The sequence below is a fragment of the Oncorhynchus gorbuscha genome, linkage group LG19, assembly GCF_021184085.1.
Source record: "Oncorhynchus gorbuscha isolate QuinsamMale2020 ecotype Even-year linkage group LG19, OgorEven_v1.0, whole genome shotgun sequence".
Classification (NCBI taxonomy): domain Eukaryota; kingdom Metazoa; phylum Chordata; class Actinopteri; order Salmoniformes; family Salmonidae; genus Oncorhynchus; species Oncorhynchus gorbuscha.
The window spans coordinates 76,168,310-76,193,632 of NC_060191.1; the positions used below are offsets into that span (position 1 = coordinate 76,168,310).

Sequence of the window (25,323 nt, forward strand, 5' to 3'; positions counted from 1 at the left end):
TGATTTAGAGAACGGGTGAGGGAAGGAGTGATTTAGAGAACGGGTGAGGGAAGGAATGATTTAGAGAACGGGTGAGGAGATGTAGCCAAACTGTGACACTCTATTTTTTGGTCCATTTGCCCATTCTTTTATTTTGTAATTCAGAAAAACCTTCAGAATGGCGTGTACAAGTTTAATAAATGTCAAGTACTTCCATGGAACTCCAGACGAACTCGTCATTAGCAACGGAGAAGATCCCCAAAATCTGGGAATTACTCTGGCCTTGGAGCTAGCAAGCGAAGGCTGCAACTGAGACTTCCCAACTACGGTCTGGAGGCGAGGCAGGGAAAGGTAACATTGTGGTTTCGTCTGGGATTTATCCTGCCTGCATCAGTGAGTTATTCACATTCTACCGGAATATCAAAGAGAAATTGTACTTTCACAAGTTAACGGCTAACGAAGTTAATCATCGTTGTCCGAGTAGTGGCTAACGTTCTAGCTAAAGTTGGGGAATGGAGGCTACACACTTTAAATCTGTTATTACGAGAAATAATTCGCCGGAGGATTCGTCATGCTACTCAAAGCCATTCATGTCGCTAACTACAGCGAATGAAGACATGCAATCACAAATCTAATTTGCTAACTGGATGAACAAATTTGATGCAAATGCTAACAGTAACTCTAATCCATTTCTATGCCAAATTCAGATGTAGCTAATATGCAGCCAGCCGCAGCTAATATGGCTGACTCAAAGTGAGTCAAAGACGTCTCCTCAATGGCCAAGGAGAGAAACAAATCCATTCAAATCTCTTTGTGGAAAAACGGAAATGTGGGTGACAGTGGAATCAAATCACAGCTAAGTCACAACCAAAAAATATGCCAGCTGGCATGCTAGATGCTCACCTGAAAATGCTATCTCTGGAAATGTGTTTCAACCAACTACTGAAAGGCTGTATGCTCCATGCACTAACCCTTTCAACTCTGCCAACCATAGTCTCTATGCAGAGAGTAACCCTGTAGATGCTGTTTACTCCCATTACCCACACAGGATGCTAGCAGCTCTGCTGTCCACTCCAGCCATGCCTCCTGTGGAAAACCCCCGCTTACAGTCGCAGGACAGCCATGGATGTATCCAACGCTCTGCCCAACGAAGGTAATGAAATGTAATGATATGAAGACTAACAGTCTCACCCCAGGCGACCAAGATCAAGTTCACATGGCAGGCAGCCCCGGCGTGTCCATTATGATTACCTCATCTGACAGTGAGGACGAATACGCTACTCAGAAGGAGAGGATCCCCACACTACGACCAGGTCAGGTTGATGGTTCGGGCTCATGGAAAGAGCTCTTACATCGCTTTGAGAGCTGTGCTAGAGTCAATGTCAGTCCAGCTGAGTTTCTGTTTAGTGGGCGCTGCAGGGGCTGTGTTCCACAAGAAACCTAGGTCTTCCCGTTTTGGACTACTCATGCATAGTGGGGGGGACGGGGAATTCGGCATACGGGCCAGCATCGGGGGAAGCAGCTGTCATTGAGTTGAGGCAGAAAGTGTGCAAACCAGGTGAATCACTGCATGAGATGACATTTAGGAGAAAGTGTCCATTGTGTATGCAGATTGCTTTGAGGGAGAACAGGACTTCATCAGCGTGGTCTTCACTAATGCCATGGGAGACGCCGGCATTGCGCAGAAGTTACCGGAGAAGCGTTCGCGCACGTTGGCACAATCCTACGAGGTACGAAACAGCAGCTAACAGTGTTACTCAACTAATGCAGTCTGGTGTGCAGACGACAAAGCACAGAGCCAGAGCAGCTACCTCACGGGAATGTATCGACCACAGCGAAGATGAAGGCGAGAGTTGGACGACACCACCTGTAGAGCGGAGTCAGAAACCTCCAAACGTCCAGCTTCAAGCCACACAAACCAAAGACTGGCGAGAGCAAAAATACAAATTGGAACAAAATCAGATACCACAACTGCCAAGGCATTGCACACATGAAACTGAGCTGTCCATCATCAAGGAAGCCAGCTAAGCCACGGGCAGTCCCCGAATCGCCAAATTCCACCAAAAGCCAAAACATACCTGCTGTTCTCAGTGTCAAGGGCACAGGTCCCATAATGTGTATCCACCTACTAATGTACGACATGGAGGTATGTGCTCTTTTGCGTGGCACGGAGAAATGTGCTGCCTTGGCGCCGTTACGACACCATTCACCCAGATGTTTAAACATCAGCTATCGACCGTCTTTGCAGGGCGTTGGTCCTGTAAATGTCAACGTCGTCTTGGAGAAGTTCACCTGCCCATTCAGGTTGGTACCCGCACAGTGAGTGTTAACTTCATTGCTGCAGACGTGGCGATGTCCTCGGGTCATCCATTCCTGGAGCAGTCACGAGCATGCCTGGATTTCAGCAGGCAGAGGATTGTGCTGTTTGGGGAACAGGTTCCCTACTTCAGACCGAAGATGCATGTCGTAAGAATAGCACGCGCAGCCAGAGGATTGTGCTGTTTGGGGAACAGGTTCCCTACTTCAGACCGACATGTAGCCAGAGGATTGTGTTGTTTGGGGAACAGGTTCCCTACTTCAGACCGAAGATGCATGTGGTAAGAATAGCACGCGCAGCCACTTCAGACCGAAGATGCATGTGGTAAGAATAGCACGCGCAGCCAGAGGATTGTGCTGTTTGGGGAACAGGTTCCCTACTTCAGACCGAAGATGCATGTCGTAGCGTAGCCAGAGGATTGTGCTGTTTGGGGAACAGGTTCCCTACTTCAGACCGACATGTAGCCAGAGGATTGTGTTGTTTGGGGAACAGGTTCCCTACTTCAGACCGAAGATGCATGTGGTAAGAATAGCACGCGCAGCCAGAGGATTGTGCTGTTTGGGGAACAGGTTCCCTACTTCAGACCGAAGATGCATGTCGTAGCGTAGCCAGAGGATTGTGCTGTTTGGGGAACAGGTTCCCTACTTCAGACCGAAGATGCATGTGGTAAGAATAGCACGCGCAGCCAGAGGATTGTGCTGTTTGGGGAACAGGTTCCCTACTTCAGACCGAAGATGCATGTCGTAGCGCAGCCAGAGGATTGTGCTGTTTGGGGAACAGGTTCCCTACTTCAGACCGTAGATGCATGTCGTAAGAATAGCTTGCACGGCCGTTCTCAAATCACGGTGTGAGTACATCGTGCCGGGGAACGTACACTTCCGTGAACCTGTCAGAGGCAACAAGGTGCTGAGCCCAACTAAAGGATTCCTTGAGAAGCATCATCTACTGTTGGCACAGGTTGTGGTTGACGCACAGCCCAATAACTAAGCTCTTACAACCCAGGAACAGAGTCAGTGAAAGTAAATAAGGGCGCTATCACCGGATTCCTCCAGGAAGCAGACGTTGTTCAGCTTACTGTTATTTCCTCCAACTAGTCTCTTCTCTTCTCTTGGCTATTATATCTAGATGACATCATCGTCCTGGGAAGGGATGTCACGGAGATGCTTCAACGCCTGGCACAAGTGTTCAGTCGGCTACTCCAAGCCAACCCTCCAAGAGCTGTCTCTTCCGCCGAGATGTAACCTGCCTTGGACACATCGTGTCCGAACACAGCATCGCCACAGGTCCCCAGAAAATTCTGAAAGTCCAAGAAAGTCCAGATGCCAGGATTTTCGGCATTGGAGCCGCCTTGTCCCAAATGCAGGACGGTGAGGAACGCGTACTAGTGTATGGGAGCCGACAGCTGCCCTCTATCGAGCAAAACTATTGTACCACACGGATGGAACTACTGGCGGCAGTGGAGTTCACTACACACTTCCATCAATATCTGTTCGGAAGACCCTTCATACACTGACCACAGCAGTCTTCGGTGGCTCATAAGAATGAAGGAACCAGAAGGTCAACTGGCGAGAAGCTTGTAGGAGTATAACTTTAAGGTCATACATCATCTAGGAGGACACCACGAAAATGCTGACATCGTGTCCAGGAGGCCCTGCTGCCTGACTTGCCCCTGCACTATACAGGACCCTACCCAGAACAATGACCGTTTCAGGCACCAGGAAGTGCCACAGCTTATTACGCTGTGGAAGCTACTTCTATGGAGCTCCGCTCAGTGGGGGTAGGAGCAGACCCCAGCCTACAGCCTGCGCTTCCTGGAGTTTCTAGAGCTGTCTTTGGGATGGAGTCGGGTCATCTGGATAAGTGGAGATGACACGTTGGATGTGGAAAAGATTCGCCTCGCCGATGCAAGTGATACTGTTCTGTTCCATGGATGTACTTCTGAGGAATTACGCCAAGCTCAGATGGGCCCCGTGAAGAGAAAGAGGAAGGATAGAAACAACCATGTGTGTTGCCTTTAGGGTCAGTGACTAAGGCCTATTAGAACCAGTGAAGTAGACTGTATGTCAAGGACGGCATTCACCTACGCAGCTTCTATGGTACCGAAGGCGCAGTGTTTTACCCACAGATACTCCTACTTCGTGTGATCCGGATGGACATCATGAAGCAGATGCATGACGCACATTTACCCGGCTACAGACAAGATACTACTGGTACTGAATGTGATGTCACACTATGGTGTTGTACATGTGCCAGCTATGCCGCTAAAGCCAGACGTTCGAGGAAGCCCCAAACACCTACGTGCGATGTCCGCATGGGAGTACCCATGGAGAGGATCGCCATTAATCTCATGGGCCCCATGAACGAGTCAGAACACTACAGTTGCTACATATTGGTGGTTCAAGACTATTTCTCAAAGTCGGTGGAAGCCTACCCTCTGCCAAACGATCAAGCCGTGACAGTGGCTGAAGTTCTGACAGCTGAATGGGTGTGTCGCTATGGTGCACTACATACACTCCACAGCGATCAAGGCTCCAACTTCCAGTCTGAAGTCTTCCAAAGAATGTGTGAACTGTTAGGAATCGAAAAGACTTGCACAAACCCCTTTCAGACTGCAGTCTGACGGCCAAGTGGAAAGATTTCATTCCACACTACTAAAGATCTTAGCCACCACCACAGAACGTTGTCATCTATAGAGCAACAATGCACAGCTCAACTTGGTTCATTCCGAACACGATGCTCCTTGGAAGAGAAGTAACAGAGCCCATCGACCGAGCGGCTGGCTTGCCACCCGATCATGAGCACGCCAAGATCCCCTCCACAGTATGTTGCGCAGCTACGAGACAGTTTGGAACTTGCTCACCAGATTGCAAGGGAAGCGCTGGGTCAGTCTATGGAGCGTGCCAAAAAAGCAGTATGACAAAAATGTTGCGAGGACACGCGACAACGTTGGTGACACAAGTACTTAAATAAAGGAACAAAGCGGGTGCGGGTGCAAAGTTCGGAAGTTCCTACCATCCTATGAGGATCCATACTTCATAATGACCCGGCTGGACGATTTGGTTTTCTGGATTCCAAAAAAAAGTCAGAGAACAAAGGTGAAGGTTGTTCATCACGACAAACTCCAGCCGTATGACTCCCGTACGACTCTAGACAACAGCTGGATGTTTACACTTGCCGAAGCGTGGCAACCTGCAGAGGTCTTGTCTCCTGATCTGGATGCAGGCCTCCACGACTCTGATCTGCATCTACCCCAACCTGTTCATGGACGAACAAAACGGGTGACGATGGTAGTGAGAAGGACGCCGAGCTCTCCTTCTGATACCACTTATTTTGTGAGTGGGTCTGCGGCACAGTTTGGAGTTCAGCCTAGTGAATGTAGCAGAATGCAACAAGTCCAAACATGGACTGTTATTCACCCTGTCTTGGGTCAAACACCCACGTGGAGGCCTCAGAGGAACTAAAGACCACCTAAAAGACGAGGTGATTCGGTGACTCTTTTGATTTTGAACTGAACTGGAACATACAAACTGGTCTGGGACGTCATTTAATTTTTTTTTTATTGTTGTTGAGCTTTGAAAATTAAAAGAAGAAAACAAATTGTGACAGTTTTATATTGTAGGCATTGAGACGTTGTCATGGTTCCTCTTGGCACCAGAGGGCGGCAGAGACTGCCCTAGATACTTTTATGGAACTCAGGTGTGCCTTCATTATTTCATGATTGTTTCCCCTTTAAGAGAGGTGTGTTTTCTGTTTCCCCTTTAAGAGAGGTGTGTTTTCTGTTTCCCCTTTAAGAGAGGTGTGTTTTCTGTTTCCCCTTTAAGAGAGGTGTGTTTTCTGTTTCCCCTTTAAGAGAGGTGTGTTTTCTGTTTCCCCTTTGTTAATTCTTGAATTCAGTTTCCTGTATGTTTTCCCCAGTGTGAGTTTCGAGTGCGAGTGTTTGTTGTTTTTAAGTTTTCTGTATCGTCACGTTCTCCATTATTCAAGTAAAGTATTTACGTTTTTCCCAAGTCGCTGATTCCTGGTCTGGTTCATTCTCTGCTAATGGGTTCAACTCTACCACGTTGCAGACGTGGGCCATTTATGTTTTGGGAACTGTGTTATTTTGTATGGGAAGAAAGCCAGGTATTTTGGTAAACAGAAAGTAACATTCTTGAAATAGAACAGAGGATAAGATCCCCAAATGTGGGAATTACTCCAAAGCATCCTTAAATTGCTCTGGCCCCGGAGATAGCAAGTGAAAGCCTCCCCTGAGCCGTCTCGACTATGGTCTGGAGACAAGGCAGTAAGGATGTTCAGGCATAACAGTAGTTTGAAGGGCACATGGCAGGTAGAGTGTTAGAGAAGGGAATAAATAGGGAGGGAGTGATTTAGAGAAAGAGGGAGGGAGTAATTTAGAGAGGTTGAAGGAGGGAGGGATTTAGAGAAAGGTTAAGGGAAGGCGTGATTTTGAGAATGGATGAGGGAGGGAGTGATTTAGAGAAGGGGAGGGAGTGATTTAGAGAGAGGTTGAGGGAGAGAGTGATTTAGAGAGAGGTTGAGGGAGGGAGTGATTTAGAGAAAGGGTGAGGGAGGGAGTAATTAAGAGAAAGGGAGGGGGAGGGAGTGATTTAGAGAACTGGTGATGGAGGGAGTGATTTAGAGAACTGGTGATGGAGGGAGTGATTTAGAGAACTGGTGATGGAGGGAGTGATTTAGAGAAAAGGTGAGAGAGGGAATGATTTAGAGAAAGGGTGAGGGAGGGAGTGATTTAGAGAAAGGGTGAGGGAGGGAATGATTTAGAGAAAGGGTGAGGGAGGGAGTAATTTAGAGAAAGGGAGGGGGAGGGAGTGATTTAGAGAACTGGTGATGGAGGGAGTGATTTAGAGAACGGGTGAGGGAGGGAGTGATTTAGGGAACGGGTGAGGGAGGGAGTGATTTAGGGAACGGGTAAGGGAGGGAGAGGGTGTGATTTAGAGAGAGGTTGAGGGAGTGTTTTAGAGAAAGGGTGAGGGAGGGAGTGATTTAGAGAAAGGGAGGAAGAGGGAGTGATTTAGAGTAAGGTAGAGGGAGGGGGTGATTTAGGGAAAGGGTGAGAGAGGGAGAGGGAGTGATTTAGAGAATGGGTGAGGGAGGGAGTGATTTATAGAAAGGTTGAGGGAGGGAGAGGGAGTGATTTAGAGAATGGTTGTGGGAGGGAGAGGGAGTGATTTAGAGAACGAGTGAGGGGGGAGTGATTTAGAGAAAGGGGGACGGAGTGATTTAGAGAACGGGTGAGGGAAGGGAGTGATTTAGGGAAAGAGGGAGGGAGAGGGAGTGATTTAGAGAACGGGTGAGGGAGAGGGAGTGATTTAGAGAACTGGTGAGGGAGGGAGAGGGAGTGATTTAGAGAACTGGTGAGGGAGGGAGGGGGAGTGATTTAGAGAACGGGTGAGTGAGGGAGAGGGAGTGATTTAGAGAACTGGTGAGGGAGGGAGAGGGAGTGATTTAGAGAACTGGTGAGGGAGGGAGGGAGGGAGGGAGGGAGGGAGAACTGATTTAGAGAGGGAGTGATTTAGAGAACTGGTGAGGGAGGGAGGGAGAGGGAGTGATTTAGAGAACGGGTGAGGGAGGGAGTGATTTAGAGAAAGAGGGAGGGAGAGGGAGTGATTTAGAGAACTGGTGAGGGAGGGAGAGGGAGTGATTTAGAGAACTGGTGAGGGAGGGAGAGGGAGTGATTTAGAGAACGGGTGAGGGAGGGAGAGGGAGTGATTTAGAGAACGGGTGAGGGAGGGAGTGATTTAGAGAAAGAGGGAGGGAGGGAGTGATTTAGAGAACGGGTGAGGGAGGGAGTGATTTAGAGAAAGAGGGAGGGAGGATGCTACCGCTGCTGCCAGCGGAAAATGGCTGCTGCAACCCAAGTCCATCCTGATACACAGAAACCACGTAAAGGTGGAGAGAGAGAGAGACAAGGATTAGAAAATGAGAGCAGAGAGTGAGATAGAACGAGAGAGTGACAGAGTGAGGCTGTGAGTGTCCGCGTGTGTGTTCTGGCGAAGGGGGATCTAAAGGACAGGGATACCGGGGCAGGGAGCTCGAAGCAGCGGCTACACCGAGACATGGAGGGCGAGTAAGTCCTTATCATTTTATTTCATACAATATTACACGAAATCAATTTAGCTTGGTCATTACAATAATCTCTGATAAACACCGATGTTACACAAGAAGGCAACCTCAGGATAGACAAAGGTACAGTCTATTGATATAGTTGAGGATAAACACCATTACGTAGTCTTGAATCAACAGTATACATCACATTCCCGATATATTCAAGCAAATATGTGATAAATATGTATATATAATTAGGGTTACATGGGGGCTACAATATTAAACGGTGTAAAGACAGGATTCAATACCTTATCAAAGACAACACGGCTTCTAATCGAATGATAAAAACCCACTGTGAGAAATACCAGGTAATAGTCACGCAGTGGCGAGGACTTCTATTTAACCGTTAAATAAATCAGTCAATGTGTAAAATGTGTTGGAAGAAATTGACAAAATATGGCGAGTTTTGGCCAAGCTCTCATTCACAGACACAGGATCCGGTAAACCTAGGGAGGGATGTTGGCGATGGGATTTTTTTATCAACGCGTCTCGGGTTTCATTATGATTTTTAAAGCACAACTTTATGAATGAAATGTGATTTTTCTCTCGTCCTCTTCCTCAACCCCTCCTCTCCTTCCCTTTTCTCGTCGCCCCCTCCCCCATCTATCGCTCCCTCTTTCTATCCTCGCACCCACTCATCTCTCCTTTTTTTCCAAACGATTGCATTTTTTCCCTTCGAGATATTGCACATCGGTTTAAATCACTGTGTTTTCTATTGTATTTCATTCATAAAATAAGGAATATCAGGATGTGTTAGCGAGCGAGTGCGTATAGCAGCGCAGTGTGTGATGAGCAGGCAGTAGGGGGTGAGAGGAGAACGCAATGTTTTTACAATTATTGCAACAATAATGGGAATCCTATGTAATACAAATGTAACGATATGATGCCCCGTGTCTTCGCAGTTCTGTCGATCCACGGTGATGGAATTTAAAACAGTCATTCATTGTGCATCTGGCGGACTAGAGAAGGAGAGGCTTGTGTTGCGAGGTACAGGGCCTCGCTCGGATGGCGAATGGGCGCGTTCATTGATACATCTGGGAAACAATTCTTGCTCCCACCTCCCATTCGGTCATTCTCGCCTTGCCTCGATATGTCTTTCATTCCGTGACATTTCCCCCGTGACACTTCATTACTCAGGAATAAGAGTCGTGGTCGTTCTAAAACAAACCCTGATATGGTTAATTTTTTAAATATTTTTTGTTGCTGTATAATAATATAATATTCAGTCCCAACTGTTCTGTGTTCATTGGTGCAGTCATCACATCCGAGGCGAGATTAGATTTACCTTGTTCACGTGACCGTCCATTATAAAAACCTGTCTGCTTCCGTCCTTCGTAACACTGATATCTACGGTGAGGCTCATAGTCCTGTAGTGTGGTTCTGCTATGTTTCTATAGGAGTAGACCTACTGAGGTCAGGAAATATAGACAAACATCACGACTACAAATACATACATTTAAGATGGAGGAGTGCTTTAAAAAAAATAAATAATAATCTTCACGTTTTGAAACATGAGAAGGATGTTGATAAAACAGTTAGGTTTCCGGGAGTGACACAGCGGTCTGAGACACTGCATCTCAGTGCTTGAGGCATAACTACAGACACCCTGGTTTGAATCCAGGCTGTATCACAACCGGCCGTGATTGGGAGTCCCATAGGGCGGCGCACAATTGGCCCAGTGTTGTCTGGGTTTGGCTGGAGTAGAGGCCGTCTAAAATAAATAAGAATTTGTTCTGAACTGACTGGCCTAGTTAAATAAATATATTAGTAGTATTACTAGTTAAATATATATATTTTATATACATTTTTAAGTGACGCTTGACATCATAGCCAGTGTCAACAGACCATAGCATGATTATGTTGTAATTTGTAACATGATTGTATGTTCTCTGCCTGTCTTTCTCTCTTTTCCTCACTCTCTCTCTCTGCCTGTCGCTCACTCTCTCTCTCTCGCTCTTTCTGCCTGTCGCTCTCTCTCTCTGCCTGTCGCTCTCTCTTTCTGCCTGTCGCTCTCTCTCTCTCTCTGCCTGTCGCTCTCTCTCTCTCTCTGCCTGTCGCTCGCTCTCTCTCTCTCTCTGCCTGTCGCTCTCTCTCTCTCTCTCTCTGCCTGTTGCTCTCTCTCTCTCACCGCCTGTCTATAATCCAATAATCTCTCTGTCTGTCGCTCTCTCTCTCTTCCTTATAATCTCTCTGCCTGTCGCTCTCTCTCTCTCTCTCTCTCTCTCTCTCTCTCTCTCTCTCTCTCTCTCTCTCTCTCTCTCTCTCTCTCTGCCTGTCGCTCTCTCTCTCTCTCTCTCTCTCTCTCTCTCTCTCTCTCTCTCTCTCTCTCTCTCTCCTCTCTCTCTCTCTCTCTCCTGTCTCTCTCTCTCTCTCTCTCTCTCTCTCTCTGCCTGTCTCTCTCTCTCACCGCCTGTCTATAATCTAATAATCTCTCTGTCGCTCTCTCTCCTTATAATCTCTCTGCCTGTCTATAATCTCTCTACCTGTCTATAATATCTCTGTCTGTCACTCTCTCTCTCTCTGCCTGTCTATAATCTTTCTCTGTCGCTCTCTCTCTGCCTGTCACTCTCTCTCTCTCTCTCTCTCTCTCTCTGCCTGTCGCTCTCTCTCTCACCGCCTGTCTATAATCTAATAATCTCTCTGTCTGTCGCTCTCTCTCTCTTCCTTATAATCTCTCTGCCTGTCTATAATATCTCTGTCTGTCCTGTCTATAATATCTCTGTCTGTCACTCTCTCTCTCTCCTTATAATCTGCCTGTCTATAATCTTTCTCTGTCACTCTCTCTCTCACCGCCTATAATCTAATAATCTCTCTGTCTGTCGCTCTCTCTTCTTCTGCCTTATAATAATCTCTCTCTTCCTTATAATCTCTCTGCCTGTCTCTCTCTCTCTCTGTCTCTCTCTCTCTCTCTCTCTCTGTCTATAATGTCTCTGTCTGTCACTCTCTCTCTCTATAATCTAATAATCTCTCTGTCTGTCGCTCTCTCTCTCTTCCTTATAATCTCTCTGCCTGTCTATAATATCTCTGTCTGTCACTCTCTCTCTCACCGCCTGTCTATAATCTAATAATCTCTCTGTCTGTCGCTCTCTCTCTCTTCCTTATAATCTCTCTGCCTCTCTCTGTCTGTCACTCTCTCTCTCTCTCTCTCTGTCTCTCTCTCTCTCTCTCTCTCTGCCTGTCTATAATATCTCTGTCTCTCTCTCTCTCTAATCTAATCTCTCTCTGTCTGTCGCTCTCTCTCTCTTCCTTATAATCTCTCTGCCTGTCATAATATCTCTGTCTGTCACTCTCTCTCACCGCCTGTCTATAATCTAATCTCTCTCTGTCTCTCTCTCTCTCTTCCTTCTCTCTGCCTGTAATATCTCTCTGTCACTCTCTCTGTCTATAATCTAATAATCTCTGTCTGTCACTCTCTCTCTCACCGCCTGTCTATAATCTTTCTCTGTCGCTCTCTCTACCTTAAAATCTCTGCCTGTCAATAAACTTTATGCCTGTCGCTTTCTCTCTTTCTCTCTATAATCTATCTCTGTCTAAAATATCTCTCTCTGTTTATAATCTCTCTCTCTGTCTATAATCTCTCTCTCTGTCTATAATCTCTCTGTCTATAATCTGTCTCTCGCTCGCTCTCTCTCTGCCTGTCTGTTGCTCTCTCTCTCTCTCTGTCACTCTCTCTCTCTGTCGCTCTCCATCTTCCTGTCGCTCTCCATCTCTCTGTCAATAATCTCTCTGTCTATAATCTCTGTCTCTCGCGCTCTCTTTCTGCCTGTCTGTCGCTCTCTCTCTTTCTGTCGCTTTCTATCTCTCTATCTGTCTATATCTCTGTCTATATATTTCTTTCTGCCTTACTATCTCTCTCTGTCTATATCTCTCTGCCTTACTATCTCTCTGTCTATTTCTCTATATCTTTCTGCCTTACTATCTCTCTGCCTCACTATCTCTCTGCCTTACTCTCTTCCTTACCATCTCTCTCTGTCTATATCTCTCTGCCTTACTCTCTTCCTTACCATCTCTCTCTGTCTATATCTCTCTGCCTTACTCTCTTCCTTACTATCTCTGTCTATTTCTCTATATCTTTCTGCCTTACTACCTCTCTGCCTCACTATCTCTCTGCATTACTCTCTTCCCTACTATCTCTCTCTGTCTATCTCTCTGCCTCACTATCTCTCTGCCTTCCTCTCTTCCTTACTATCTCTCTGTCTATTTCTCTATATCTCTCTGCCTTACTCTCTTCCTTACCATCTCTCTCTGTCTATATCTCTCTTCCTTACTATCTCTCTGCCTTCCTCTCTTCCTTACTATCTCTCTGCCTATTTCTCTATATCTTTCTGCCTTACTATCTCTCTGCCTATTTCTCTATATCTTTCTGCCTTACTATCTCTCTGCCTATTTCTCTATATCTTTCTGCCTTACTATCTCTCTGCCTATTTCTCTATATCTTTCTGCCTTACTATCTCTCTGCCTATTTCTCTATATCTTTCTGCCTTACTATCTCTCTGCCTATTTCTCTATATCTTTCTGCCTTACTATCTCTCTGCCTCATCTCTCTGCATATGAATGCTTATTAATTTGTTAAAATAGGTATGTACTTGTAAGAACTTCTCTACTCGGTTCATTTCATGTTTGACCAGTTGTACAATCACATTGTATTACATAAGGGGGGGGGGGGGGGTCGTGTTTCTAATGGTTTCTCTCCTTTCCAACTGTGTTAGTGTGTGTATAAATTAATTTGTGCATAAATGTTTGTGTATGGTATTTGAATATGTGTGTTCAGTACAGTGTGTGTGTATAATTGTGTGGTCTAATCTCCTGTCTAATCTCCTGTCGTCTCTCCTCAGTGTGTGTATCATTGTGTGGTCTAATCTCCTGTCTAATCTCCTGTCGTCTCTCCTCAGTGTGTGTATCATTGTGTGGTCTAATCTCCTGTCGTCTCTCCTCAGTGTGTGTATCATTGTGTGGTCTAATCTCCTGTCTATTCTCCTGTCGTCTCTCCTCAGTGTGTGTATCATTGTGTGGTCTAATCTCCTGTCTAATCTCCTGTCGTCTCTCCTCAGTGTGTGTATCATTGTGTGGTCTAATCTCCTGTCGTCTCTCCTCAGTGTGTGTATCATTGTGTGGTCTAATCTCCTGTCTAATCTCCTGTCGTCTCTCCTCAGTGTGTGTATCATTGTGTGGTCTAATCTCCTGTCTAATCTCCTGTCGACTCTCCTCAGTGTGTGTATCATTGTGTTGTCTAATCTCCTGTCGTCTCTCCTCAGTGTGTGTATCATTGTGTGGTCTAATCTCCTGTCTAATCTCCTGTCGTCTCTCCTCAGTGTGTGTATCATTGTGTGGTCTAATCTCCTGTCTAATCTCCTGTCGTCTCTCCTCAGTGTGTGTATCATTGTGTCGTCTAATCTCCTGTCTAATCTCCTGTCGTCTCTCCTCAGTGTGTGTATCATTGTGTGCTCTAATCTCCTGTCGTCTCTCCTCAGTGTGTGTATCATTGTGTGGTCTAATCTCCTGTCGTCTCTCCTCAGTGTGCGTGTGTGTATCATTGTGTGGTCTAATCTCCTGTCGTCTCTCCTCAGTGTGTGTATCATTGTGTCGTCTAATCTCCTGTCTAATCTCCTGTCGTCTCTCCTCAGTGTGTGTATCATTGTGTGCTCTAATCTCCTGTCGTCTCTCCTCAGTGTGTGTATCATTGTGTGGTCTAATCTCCTGTCGTCTCTCCTCAGTGTGCGTGTGTGTATCATTGTGTGGTCTAATCTCCTGTCTAATCTCCTGTCGTCTCTCCTCAGTGTGTGTATCATTGTGTGGTCTAATCTCCTGTCTAATCTCCTGTCGTCTCTCCTCAGTGTGTGTATCATTGTGTGGTCTAATCTCCTGTCTAATCTCCTGTCGTCTCTCCTCAGTGTGTGTATCATTGTGTGGTCTAATCTCCTGTCGTCTCTCCTCAGTGTGTGTATCATTGTGTTGTCTAATCTCCTGTCTAATCTCCTGTCTAATCTCCTGTCGTCTCTCCTCAGTGTGTGTATCATTGTGTGGTCTAATCTCCTGTCGTCTCTCCTCAGTGTGTGTATCATTGTGTGGTCTAATCTCCTGTCGTCTCTCCTCAGTGTGTGTATCATTGTGTCGTCTAATCTCCTGTCGTCTCTCCTCAGTGTGTGTATCATTGTGTGGTCTAATCTCCTGTCTAATCTCCTGTCGTCTCTCCTCAGTGTGTGTATCATTGTGTCGTCTAATCTCCTGTCGTCTCTCCTCAGTGTGTGTATCATTGTGTGGTCTAATCTCCTGTCTAATCTCCTGTCGTCTCTCCTCAGTGTGTGTATCATTGTGTCGTCTAATCTCCTGTCGTCTCTCCTCAGTGTGTGTATCATTGTGTGGTCTAATCTCCTGTCGTCTCTCCTCAGTGTGTGTATCATTGTGTTGTCTAATCTCCTGTCTAATCTCCTGTCTAATCTCGTCGTCTCTCCTCAGTGTGTGTATCATTGTGTGGTCTAATCTCCTGTCTAATCTCCTGTCGTCTCTCCTCAGTGTGTGTATCATTGTGTGGTCTAATCTCCTGTCTAATCTCCTGTCGTCTCTCCTCAGTGTGCGTGTTAGAGCCGTGGTGATGACACGTGACGACTCCAGTGGAGGCTGGGTACCCCTGGGGGGCGGCGGCCTCAGTCACGTGGTAATATGTAAGGGGAGGAGCCATGAAGGCAGGGGGCGGAGAGAGTACATTGTACGTGGAGAGCGGCTACGCGACCGAGCAGTGAGTCTGTGTGTCACGCCCGCCACCTGAGGACTAGTCCATATTGGTTCCTTTGTTTGAGGGAAACCAAATCAAACACAGTGAAAGTATAAAGTATTTGACTAATGTATTCATGTGCTAACCCTAACGATATGGTACAGCATTTTGTGGGAGCTCTTGTTTTTGGAGGACCGTGGATCGTTGGTGCAGTGATCCCTTCTACATCCCTGTCTGTGTGTGTGTGTGTGTGTGTGTGTGTGTGTGTGTGTGTGTGTGTGTGTGTGTGTGTGTGTGTGTGTGTGTGTGTGTGTGTGTGTGTGTGTGTGTGTGTGTGTGTGTGTGTGTGTGTGTGTGTGTGTGTATATATAGCCGGTGCTGGAGTGTGCTGTGCAGAAGGGGCTGGTCTACAACAAAGTGAACCCTATCTTTCATCACTGGCGCGTGGAGGAACGTAAGTTTGGCCTGACGTTCCAGAGTCCTGCAGACGCCATCACCTTCGAGCGCGGCCTACAAGCGGTCATCGATAAGCTGGACCGCGGCTCTGAATCTCCTTCCTCCTCCACGCCTGAAGAGGGCGACACTGAGGACGATGGTCAAGCAGTGAGTGGCTTTATCCTTTTATACACACATATCTAGGATCAGATCAGATCTAGGATCAGATCTAGGATTGTTCTGAGGGTAGAACGAATGTGATTGGTTCAATTAATAATCAGTGGGCGGGGACATACAGAGATTGTGTTGTTCACTCTCTGTCGGTCCTGGATCAAGACGGTCGTATGATTGTGTCGGCCCTGGATCATGTACTGAGAATAGACTGTACATGGATGTGTAGTCTGTCTCAGACTGTGGTGCGATGAGCTGTAGCATACAAATATAATCTATTTTCTAAATATCTAGATTATATTTCTAGGAGTTGTAGTGTGTGTCATGATGTATGACATCATGATGTCATGATGATCTACATGATCTCTGATGACCTGTATGTAGTGTGTCAGTCTTACATGACCTCTGACCTGTAGTTTGATGATGTCAGTCCCATACAGGAAGTGAGTCATCAAAATTCTGAGCGGTAGATCTCCGTTTGCTTTTTCACTGCGAAAGTGATCGACTGGTGGCCATTGATTGGCCGAAATGTTCAAGTCTATTTTTCCAAATATAGTCAATTTGATTAAAAAGACACACACAAGGTGTGACTGAGCTTGTAAAATGTATTTTATTTTTTATTTCACCATTATTTAACCAGGTAGGCTAGTTGAGAACAAGTTCTCATTTGCAACTGCGACCTGGCCAAGATAAAGCAAAGCAGTTCGACACAAACAACAACACAGAGCTACACATGGAATGAACAACAACACAGAGTTACAATGAACAAACATATCAATAATAATAATCAATAATACAGTAGAAAAAAAGAAAACAAAAAGTCTATATACAGTGAGTGTAAATGAGTTAAGATAATAAATATAGTGGCAAAGTAATTACAATGTAGCAATTAAACACAGGAGTGATAGATGTGCAGAAGATGAATGTGCAAGTAGAGATACTGGGGTGCAAAGGAGCAAGATAAATAAATAAAAACATTATGGGGATGAGGTAGTTGGATGGGCTATTTACAGATGGGCTATGTAAAGGTGGAGTGATCTGTGAGCTGCTCTGACAGCTGGTGCTTAAAGCTAGCGAGGGGGGGTAAGAGTCTCCAGCGTCAGAGATTTTTGCAGTTCGATCCAGTCATTGGCAGCAGAGAATTGGAAGGAAAGGCGACCAAAGGAGGAATTGGCTTTGGGGGTGACCAGTGAGATATACCTGCTGGAGCGCGTGCTACGAGTGGGTGCTGCTATGGTGACCAGTGAGCTGAGATAAGGCGGGGCTTTACCCAGCAGAGACTTGTAGATAACCTGTAGCAAGTGGGTTTGGCGACGAGTATGAAGCGAGGGCCAGCCAACGAGAGCCTACAGGTCGCAGTGGTGGGTAGTGTATGGAGCTTTGGTGACAAAACGGATGGCACTGTGATAGACTGCATCCAATTTGCTGAGTAGTGTTGGGTTAACTGCCTCATTTTGTAAATGACATCGCCGAAGTCGAGGGTCGGTAGGATAGTCAGTTTTACGAGGGTATGTTGGCAGCATGAGTGAAGGATGCTTTGTTGCGATATAGGAAGCCGATTCTAGATTTAATTTTGGATTGGAGATGCTTAGTGTGAGTCTGGAGAGTTTACAGTCTAACCAGACACCTAGGTATTTGTAGTTGCCTACATATTCTAGGTCAGAGCCGTCCAGAGTAGTGATGCTGGACGGGTGGGCGGGTGCAGGCAGCGATCGATGTCGGGCCGATTATGCTTTTTCAACGCCGATACCAATTAATCGGCCGTTTTAATTTTTTTTACAATTTGTAATATTGACAATTACAACAATACTGAATGAACACTTATTTTAACTAATTTTAATAAATGAATAAAAATCCATTTAGCCTCAAATAAATAATGTTCAATTTGGTTTAAGGGCTTTTGTTAAATCATCCCCCTGCGTTGCATCGATTATACGCAGGACACGCTAGATAAACTAGTAATATCATCAACCATGTGTAGTTAACTAGTGATTATGATTGATTGTTTTTTTATAAGATAAGTTTAATGCTAGCTAGCAACTTACCTTGGCTTCTTACTGCATTTGCGTAACAGGCAGTCTCCTCGTGGAGTGCAATGTAATCAGGTGGTTACAGCGTTGGACTAGTTAACTGTAAGGTTGCAAGATTGGATCCCCCGAGCTGACAAGGTAAAAATCTGTCATTCTGCACCCTGAACAAGGCAGTTAACCCACCGTTCCTAGACCAGTTAACCCACCGTTCCTAGGCCAGTTAACCCACTGTTCCTAGACCAGTTAACCCACTGTTCCTAGACCAGTTAACCCACTGTTCCTAGACCAGTTAACCCACTGTTCCTAGACCAGTTAACCCACTGTTCCTAGACCAGTTAACCCACTGTTCATAGATCAGTTAACCCACCGTTCCTAGACCAGTTAACCCACCGTTCCTAGGCCAGTTAACCCACCGTTCCTAGACCAGTTAACCCCACTGTTCCTAGACCAGTTAACCCACTGTTCATAGATCAGTTAACCCACCGTTCCTAGACCAGTTAACCCACCGTTCCTAGGCCAGTTAACCCACCGTTCCTAGACCAGTTAACCCACCGTTCCTAGGCCAGTTAACCCACCGTTCCTAGGCCAGTTAACCCACCGTTCCTAGGCCAGTTAACCCACCGTTCCTAGGCCAGTTAACCCACCGTTCCTAGGCCAGTTAACCCACCGTTCCTAGGCCGACATTGAAAATAAGAATGTGTTCTTAACTGACTTGCCTAGTTCAATAAAGCTGGAATAAAATCTGCCAAATCAGTGTTCAAAAATACAGATTTCTGATTGTTATGAAAACTTGAAATCGGCCATTCCGATTAATCAGTCGACCTCTAGTCCAGAGTAGTGATGCCGGACAGGCGGGCAGGTGCTTTAATTGATTAATTGGATTGAAAATGCTTTAAGCACGCTGTTTGATTAAATAATTAAGACACGCAAATCACTCAAAAGGGAGACAGAGATCAAGATAGGAGGAATAAACCTGTTCCAGACCACCATCTTGCTGCTGGTGGTCTTTTCAGATTCTGTCATTCTGCTGAAGTTGCCGGTAATAGGCTACACCGGCAGCCGGAAACCTTTTCCATTGGCCAATTTATCCTACCATTTCTACCTATTTTGCATGCCAGTTATGATTTTCACATATGCACATTTTTCTTTCGAATAGTCTTTGTATCTCAAAATCATCATCACTGTTCCTAGACCAGTTAACCCACTGTTCCTAGACCAGTTAACCCACTGTTCCTAGACCAGTTAACCCACTGTTCCTAGACCAGTTAACCCACTGTTCCTAGACCAGTTGACCCACTGTTCCTAGACCAGTTGACCCACTGTTCCTAGACCAGTTAACCCACTGTTCCTAGACCAGTTAACCCACTGTTCCTAGACCAGTTAACCTACTGTTCCTAGGCCAGTTAACCCACTGTTCCTAGGCCAGTTAACCCACTGTTCCTAGACCAGTTAACCCACTGTTCCTAGACCAGTTAACCCACTGTTCCTAGACCAGTTAACCCACTGTTCCTAGACCAGTTAACCCACAAAATCATTATCGTGTGGTTAAATCTACATTCTATCAAAATCAAAATGATACAAAGCGAAAAGTAACTTCTAAACTAAAAAAAATAGCCTTCATAAAGCCAACAAATAAAAACATTGCATCCTGCCGGTAGAAAATATCCTGATTTAAAAAATAAATATCCTAGAAATCACATTGATAACGCATGGCCTGTTTGCAACAAACTTTGTATAAACTATCAACTGTGTCTGGACCAACACTTGAGCTAGCAAACTTGCAACAGTGTATAAAATATTCTGGGCCGTCAGTGTTTCCTGTGCCGGTGAGCTCGGGGACAAACACAGATGTTATTTGTGTCAGGAAGTTATCAGCTATTTTAAGGCCTTTCCACTGAATCATTACAGAGAGAGAGAGTGTTGGAAATATTTTTCAAATACATTGAAGAATTATATTGTCATTCTCAATTGATGATTTAATTTTATTTTATTTTATGTACTTTGTTTGCAGTTTTGAGGTGTAGAACAAAATACTTTGAAGCTCCACAGCTCATTAGTGGGTTAAGACAATCAGAAATACTATCAGACATCCCCAAATGGGCACAGGCCAGGCCTACTTTCTATATGAGTAATCAGTTGCGCCTCCTTATTCAACATTGATGGGAGCGCTCCAAACAGAAGACCATGAATACATGAATGAATAATAATATTGAATGCATTAACAGAAATGATCAAACATTAGAGATTACGGGAATTAACGGTAGATGTAGGATACTACTCATTCAGAAAGTATTCAGACCCCTTTATCCACATTGTGTTACGTTACAGCCTTATTCTAAAATGGATTAAGTTGTTTTTCCCCCTCAATCTACACACAATACCCCATAATGACATCACAATACCCCATAATGACATCACAATACCCCATAATGACATCACAATACCCCATAATGACATCACAATACCCCATAATGACAAAGCAAAAACAAGTTTTTAGAAATGTTTGCAAATATATTAACAAAAAAAACTGAAATGATCACATTTACATAAGTAATTCAGACCTTTAACTCAGTACTTTGTTGAAGCACCTGTAATCCCTTTGGCAGTGATTACAGCTGCGAGTCTTCTTGGGTATGACCCTACAAGCTTGGCACAACCTGTATTTGGGGAGTTTCTCTAAATCTTCAAGCTCTGTCAGGTTGGATGGGGAGCGTCGCTGCACAGCTATTTTCAGGTCTCTCCAGAGGTGTTCAATCGGGTTAAAGTCAGGGCTCTGGTTGGGCCACTCAAGGACATTCTGAGGCCACTTCTGCACTGTCTTGGCTGTGTTCTTAGGGTCATTGTGCTGCTGGAAGGGGAACCTTCGCCCCAGTCTGAGGTCCTGAGTCCTCTGGAGCAGGTTTTCATCAAGGATCTCTCTGTACTTTGCTCCGTTAATCTTTCCCTTGATCCTGACTAGTCTCCCAGTCCCTGCCTCCCAGTCCCTGCCGCTGAAAAACATCCCGACAATATGATGCTGCCACCACCATGCTTCACCGTATGGATGCCAGGTTTCCTGAAGACGTGACACTTGGGAGTTCAGGCCAAAGAATTCAATCTTGGTTTCATCAGACCAGAGAATCTTGTTTCTCATGGTCTGAGAGTCCTTTAGGTGCCTTTTGGCAAACTCAGGCTGTCATGTGCATTTTACTGAGGAGTGTCTTCTGTCTGGCCACTCTATCATAAAGGCCTGATTGGTGGAGTGCTGCAGAGATGGTTGTTCTCCTGGAAGGTTCTCCGAACTCCGCAGAGGAACTCTGGAGCTCTGTCAGAGTGACCATCGGGTTCTGGGTCACCTCCCTTACCAAGGCCCTTCTCCCCCGATTGCTCAGTTTGGCTGGGCGGCCAGCTCTAGGAAGAGTCTTGGTGGTTCCAAACTTCTTCCATTTCAGAATGATGGAGGCCACTGTGTTCTTGGGAACCTTCAATGCTGCAGACATTTTTTGGTACCCTTCCCCAGATCTGTACCTCGACACAATCCTGTCTCAGAGCTCTACTGACTATTCCTTCGACCTCATGGTTTGGTTTTTGCTCTGACATCATCCAATTTGTAAGTCGCTCGGGATAAGAGCGTCTGCTAAATGACTTAAATGTAAATGTTTTCGCGTCGTTATTATGGGGTATTGTGTGAAGATTTAATGGAAAACACTTATTTAATCAATTGTAGAATAAGGCTGTAAAGTGACAAAATGTGGAAAAAGTCAAGAGGTCTGAATACTCTGAATGCCCTGTATGTAATGAGGAATTGGTAGGTAAAGGGCACTGTATGTAATGAGGAATTGGTAGATTAAGGGCACTGTATGTAATGAGGAATTGGTAGATTAAGGGCACTGTATGTAATGAGGAATTGGTAGATTAAGGGCACTGTATGTAATGAGGAATTGGTAGATTAAGGGCACTGTATGTAATGAGGAATTGGTAGGTAAAGGGCACTGTATGTAATGAGGAATTGGTAGATTAAGGGCACTGTATGTAATGAGGAATTGGTAGATTAAGGGCACTGTATGTAATGAGTGTGTCAGTCTACAGTCTACAGTGTGTCAGTCTACAGTCTACAGTGTGTCAGTCTACAGTGTGTCAGTCTACAGTGTGTCAGTCTACAGTCTACAGTGTGTCAGTCTATAGTCGTGGCCAAAAGTTTTGAGAATGACACAAATATACATTTTCACAATGTTTGCTACCTCAATGTCTTTAGATATTTTTGTCAGATGTTACTATGGATACTGAAGTATAATTACAAGCATTTCAGAAGTGTCAAAGGCTTTTATTGACAATTACATGAAGTTGATGCAAAGAGTCAATATTTGCAGTGTTGACCCTTCTTTTTCAAGACCTCTGCAATCCGCCCTGGCACGCTGTCAATGAACTTCTGGGCCACCTGACTGATGGAAGCCCATTCTTGCATAATCAATGCTTGGAGTTTGTCAGAATGTGTGTGTTTTTGTTTGTCCACCCGCCTCTTGAGGATTGACCACAAGTTCTCAATGGGATTAGGGTCTGGGGAGTTTCCTGGCCATGGACCCAAAATATCGATGTTTTGTTCCCCGAGCCAATTTGTTGTCACTTTTGCCTTATGGCAAGGTGCTCCATCATGCTGGAAAATGCATTGTTCATCACCAAACTGTTCCTGGATGGTTGGGAGAAGTTGCTATCAGAGGATGTGTTGGTACCATTCTTCATTCATGGCTGTGTTCTAAGGCAAAATTGTGAGTGAAGCCCACTCCCTTGGCTGAGAAGCAACCCCACACATGAATGGTCTCAGGATGCTTTACTGTTGGCATGACACAGGACTGATGGTAGAGCTCACCTTGTCTTCTCTGGACAAGCTTTTTTCTGGAAAAGGGGATTCATCAGAGAAGATGACTTCATCCCAGACCTCAGCAGTCCAATCCCTGATGTTTTTCCAGGAGAGAAGTGGCTTCTTTGCTGCCCTTCTTGACACCAGGCCATCCTCCAAAAGTCTTTGCCTCAATGTGCGTGCAGATGCACTCACACCTGCCTGCTGCCATTTCTGAGCAAGCTCTGTACTGGTAGTGCCCCGATCCTGCAGCTCAATTAACTTTAGGAGACGGTCCTGGCGCTTGCTGGACTTTCTTGGGCGCCCTGAAGCCTTCTTCACAACAATTGAACCGCTCTCCTCTCCTTGCCTGTGAAGCCCTTTTTGTGCAAAGCAAAGATGACGGCACGTGTTTCCTTGCAGGTAACCATGGTTGACAGAGGTAGAACAATGATTCCAAGTACCACCCTCCTTTTGAAGCTTCCAGTCTGTTATTCGAACTCAATCAGCATGACAGAGTGATCTCCAGTCTTGTCCTCTTCAACACTCACACCTGTGTTAACGAGATAATCACTGACATGATGTCAGCTGGCCCTTTTTTGGCAGGGCTGAAATGCAGTGGAAATGTTTTTTGGGGATTCAAATGTTTTTTTGGGATGAATTGCAATTCATCTGATCACTCTTCATAACATTCTGGAGTACATGCAAATTGCCATCATACAAACTGAGGCAGCAGACTTTGTGAAAATGTATATTTGTGTCATTCTCAAAACTTTTGGCCATGACTGTACAGTCTGTCAGTCTGTAGTCTGTCTCTCTGCTTATTCACAAACCCTTTACCAGCAGTTTTAATAAAATTAAGAGTTGAGACAAATATTTAGTAAATTAACTAAAGTAAAAAATAAATGAGCAACAGTAATATAACAATAATGAGACTATATACAGGGGGTACAGAGTCAATGTGCAGGGGTTCAGGTTAGTAATGAGACTATATACAGGGGGTACAGGTTAGTAATGAGACTATATACAGGGGTACAGGTTAGTAATGAGACTATATACAGGGGTTCAGGTTAGTAATGAGACTATATACAGGGGGTACAGGTTAGTAATGAGACTATATACAGGGGTTCAGGTTAGTAATGAGACTATATACAGGGGTACAGGTTAGTAATGAGACTATATACAGGGGTTCAGGTTAGTCAATACAGGGGGTACAGGTTAGTAATGAGACTATATACAGGGCTAGTCAGGTTAGTAATGAGACTATATACAGGGGTACTGGTTAGTAATGAGACTATATACAGGGGGTACTGGTTAGTCAATGAGACTATATACAGGTTAGTAATGAGTCAATGTGTGGGGATACAGGTTAGTAATGAGACTATATACAGGGGTACAGGTTAGTAATGAGACTATATACAGGGGTACAGGTTAGTAATGAGACTATATACAGGGGTACAGGTTAGTAATGAGACTATATACAGGGGGTACAAGTTAGTAATGAGACTTTATACAGGGGGTACAGGTTAGTAATGAGACTTTATACAGGGGTACAGGTTAGTAATGAGGCTATATACAGGGGGTACAGGTTAGTAATGAGACTATATACAGGGGTACAGGTTAGTAAAGAGGCTATATACAGGGGGTACAGGTTAGTAATGAGACTATATACAGGGGTACAGGTTAGTAATGAGGCTATATACAGGGGTACAGGTTAGTAATGAGGCTATATACAGGGGGCACAGGTTAGTAATGAGACTATATACAGGGGTACAGGTTAGTAATGAGACTATATACAGGGGTACAGGTTAGTAATGAGACTATATACAGGGCTACAGGTTAGTAATGAGACTATATACAGGGGGTACTGAGTCAATGTGTGGGGGTACAGGTTAGTAATGAGATTATATACAGGGCTACAGGTTAGTAATGAGATTATATACAGGGGTACAGGTTAGTATTGAGACTATATACAGGGGTACAGGTTAGTAATGAGACTATATACAGGGGTACAGGTTAGTAATGAGACTATATACAGGGGGTACAGGTTAGTAATGAGACTATATACAGGGGGTACAGAGTTAATGTCTGGAGGTACAGGTGAGTCCAGGTAATTTGTACATGTAGATAGGGATAAAGTGACTATACAGAGATAAAAAAAAAAAACAGTGAGTAGCTGCAAATGGGTGGCCATTTGATTAGCTGTTCAGGAGTCTTATGGTTTGGGGGTAGAAGCTGTTAAAGAGCCCTTTGGACCTAGACTAGGCGCTCCAGTACCGCTTGCCGTGCGCGGGCAGAGAGAACAGTCTATCACTAGGGTGGCTGGAATCTTCGTACATTTTTAGGGCCTCCTTCTGACACCGCCTGGTATAGAGGTCCTGTATGGCAGGAAGCTTGGCCTCAGTGATATACTGGACCGTACACACTACCCTCTGTAGTGTCTTGCAGTCGGAGCCAGAGCAGTTGCCATACCAGGCAGTGATGCAACCAGTCAGGAGGCTCTCGATGGTGCAGCTGTGGAGGATCTGAGGACCCATGCTAAATCTTTTCAGTCTCCCGAGGGGGAAAACGTGTTGTCGTGCCCTCTTCACAACTGTCTTGGTGTGTTTGGACCATGATAGTTTCTTGGGCACCAATGAACTTGAAGCTCTCAACCTGCACCACTACAGCCCACGGATGATTTCTGACCTGTGGTGTGTCGGTCTGCAGTCTGATTACCTGTTGTGTGTGTCAGTCTACA

General features: G+C 45.2%; 1 protein-coding gene across 1 annotated transcript in view; it reads left to right on the forward strand.

Moving 5' to 3' along the window:
• The first annotated feature begins 8,152 nt into the window (after positions 1-8,152).
• Positions 8,153-25,323, forward strand: part of spred3 (sprouty related EVH1 domain containing 3) — a 70,535-nt gene continuing 53,364 nt past the window's right edge. Inside the window, exons 1-3 of the mRNA XM_046316415.1 lie at positions 8,153-8,381; positions 14,990-15,155; positions 15,504-15,734. Of these exons, the coding sequence (XP_046172371.1) occupies positions 8,371-8,381; positions 14,990-15,155; positions 15,504-15,734 (408 nt within the window). The 5' untranslated portion in view covers positions 8,153-8,370. The remainder of the gene's footprint in view (positions 8,382-14,989; positions 15,156-15,503; positions 15,735-25,323) is intronic.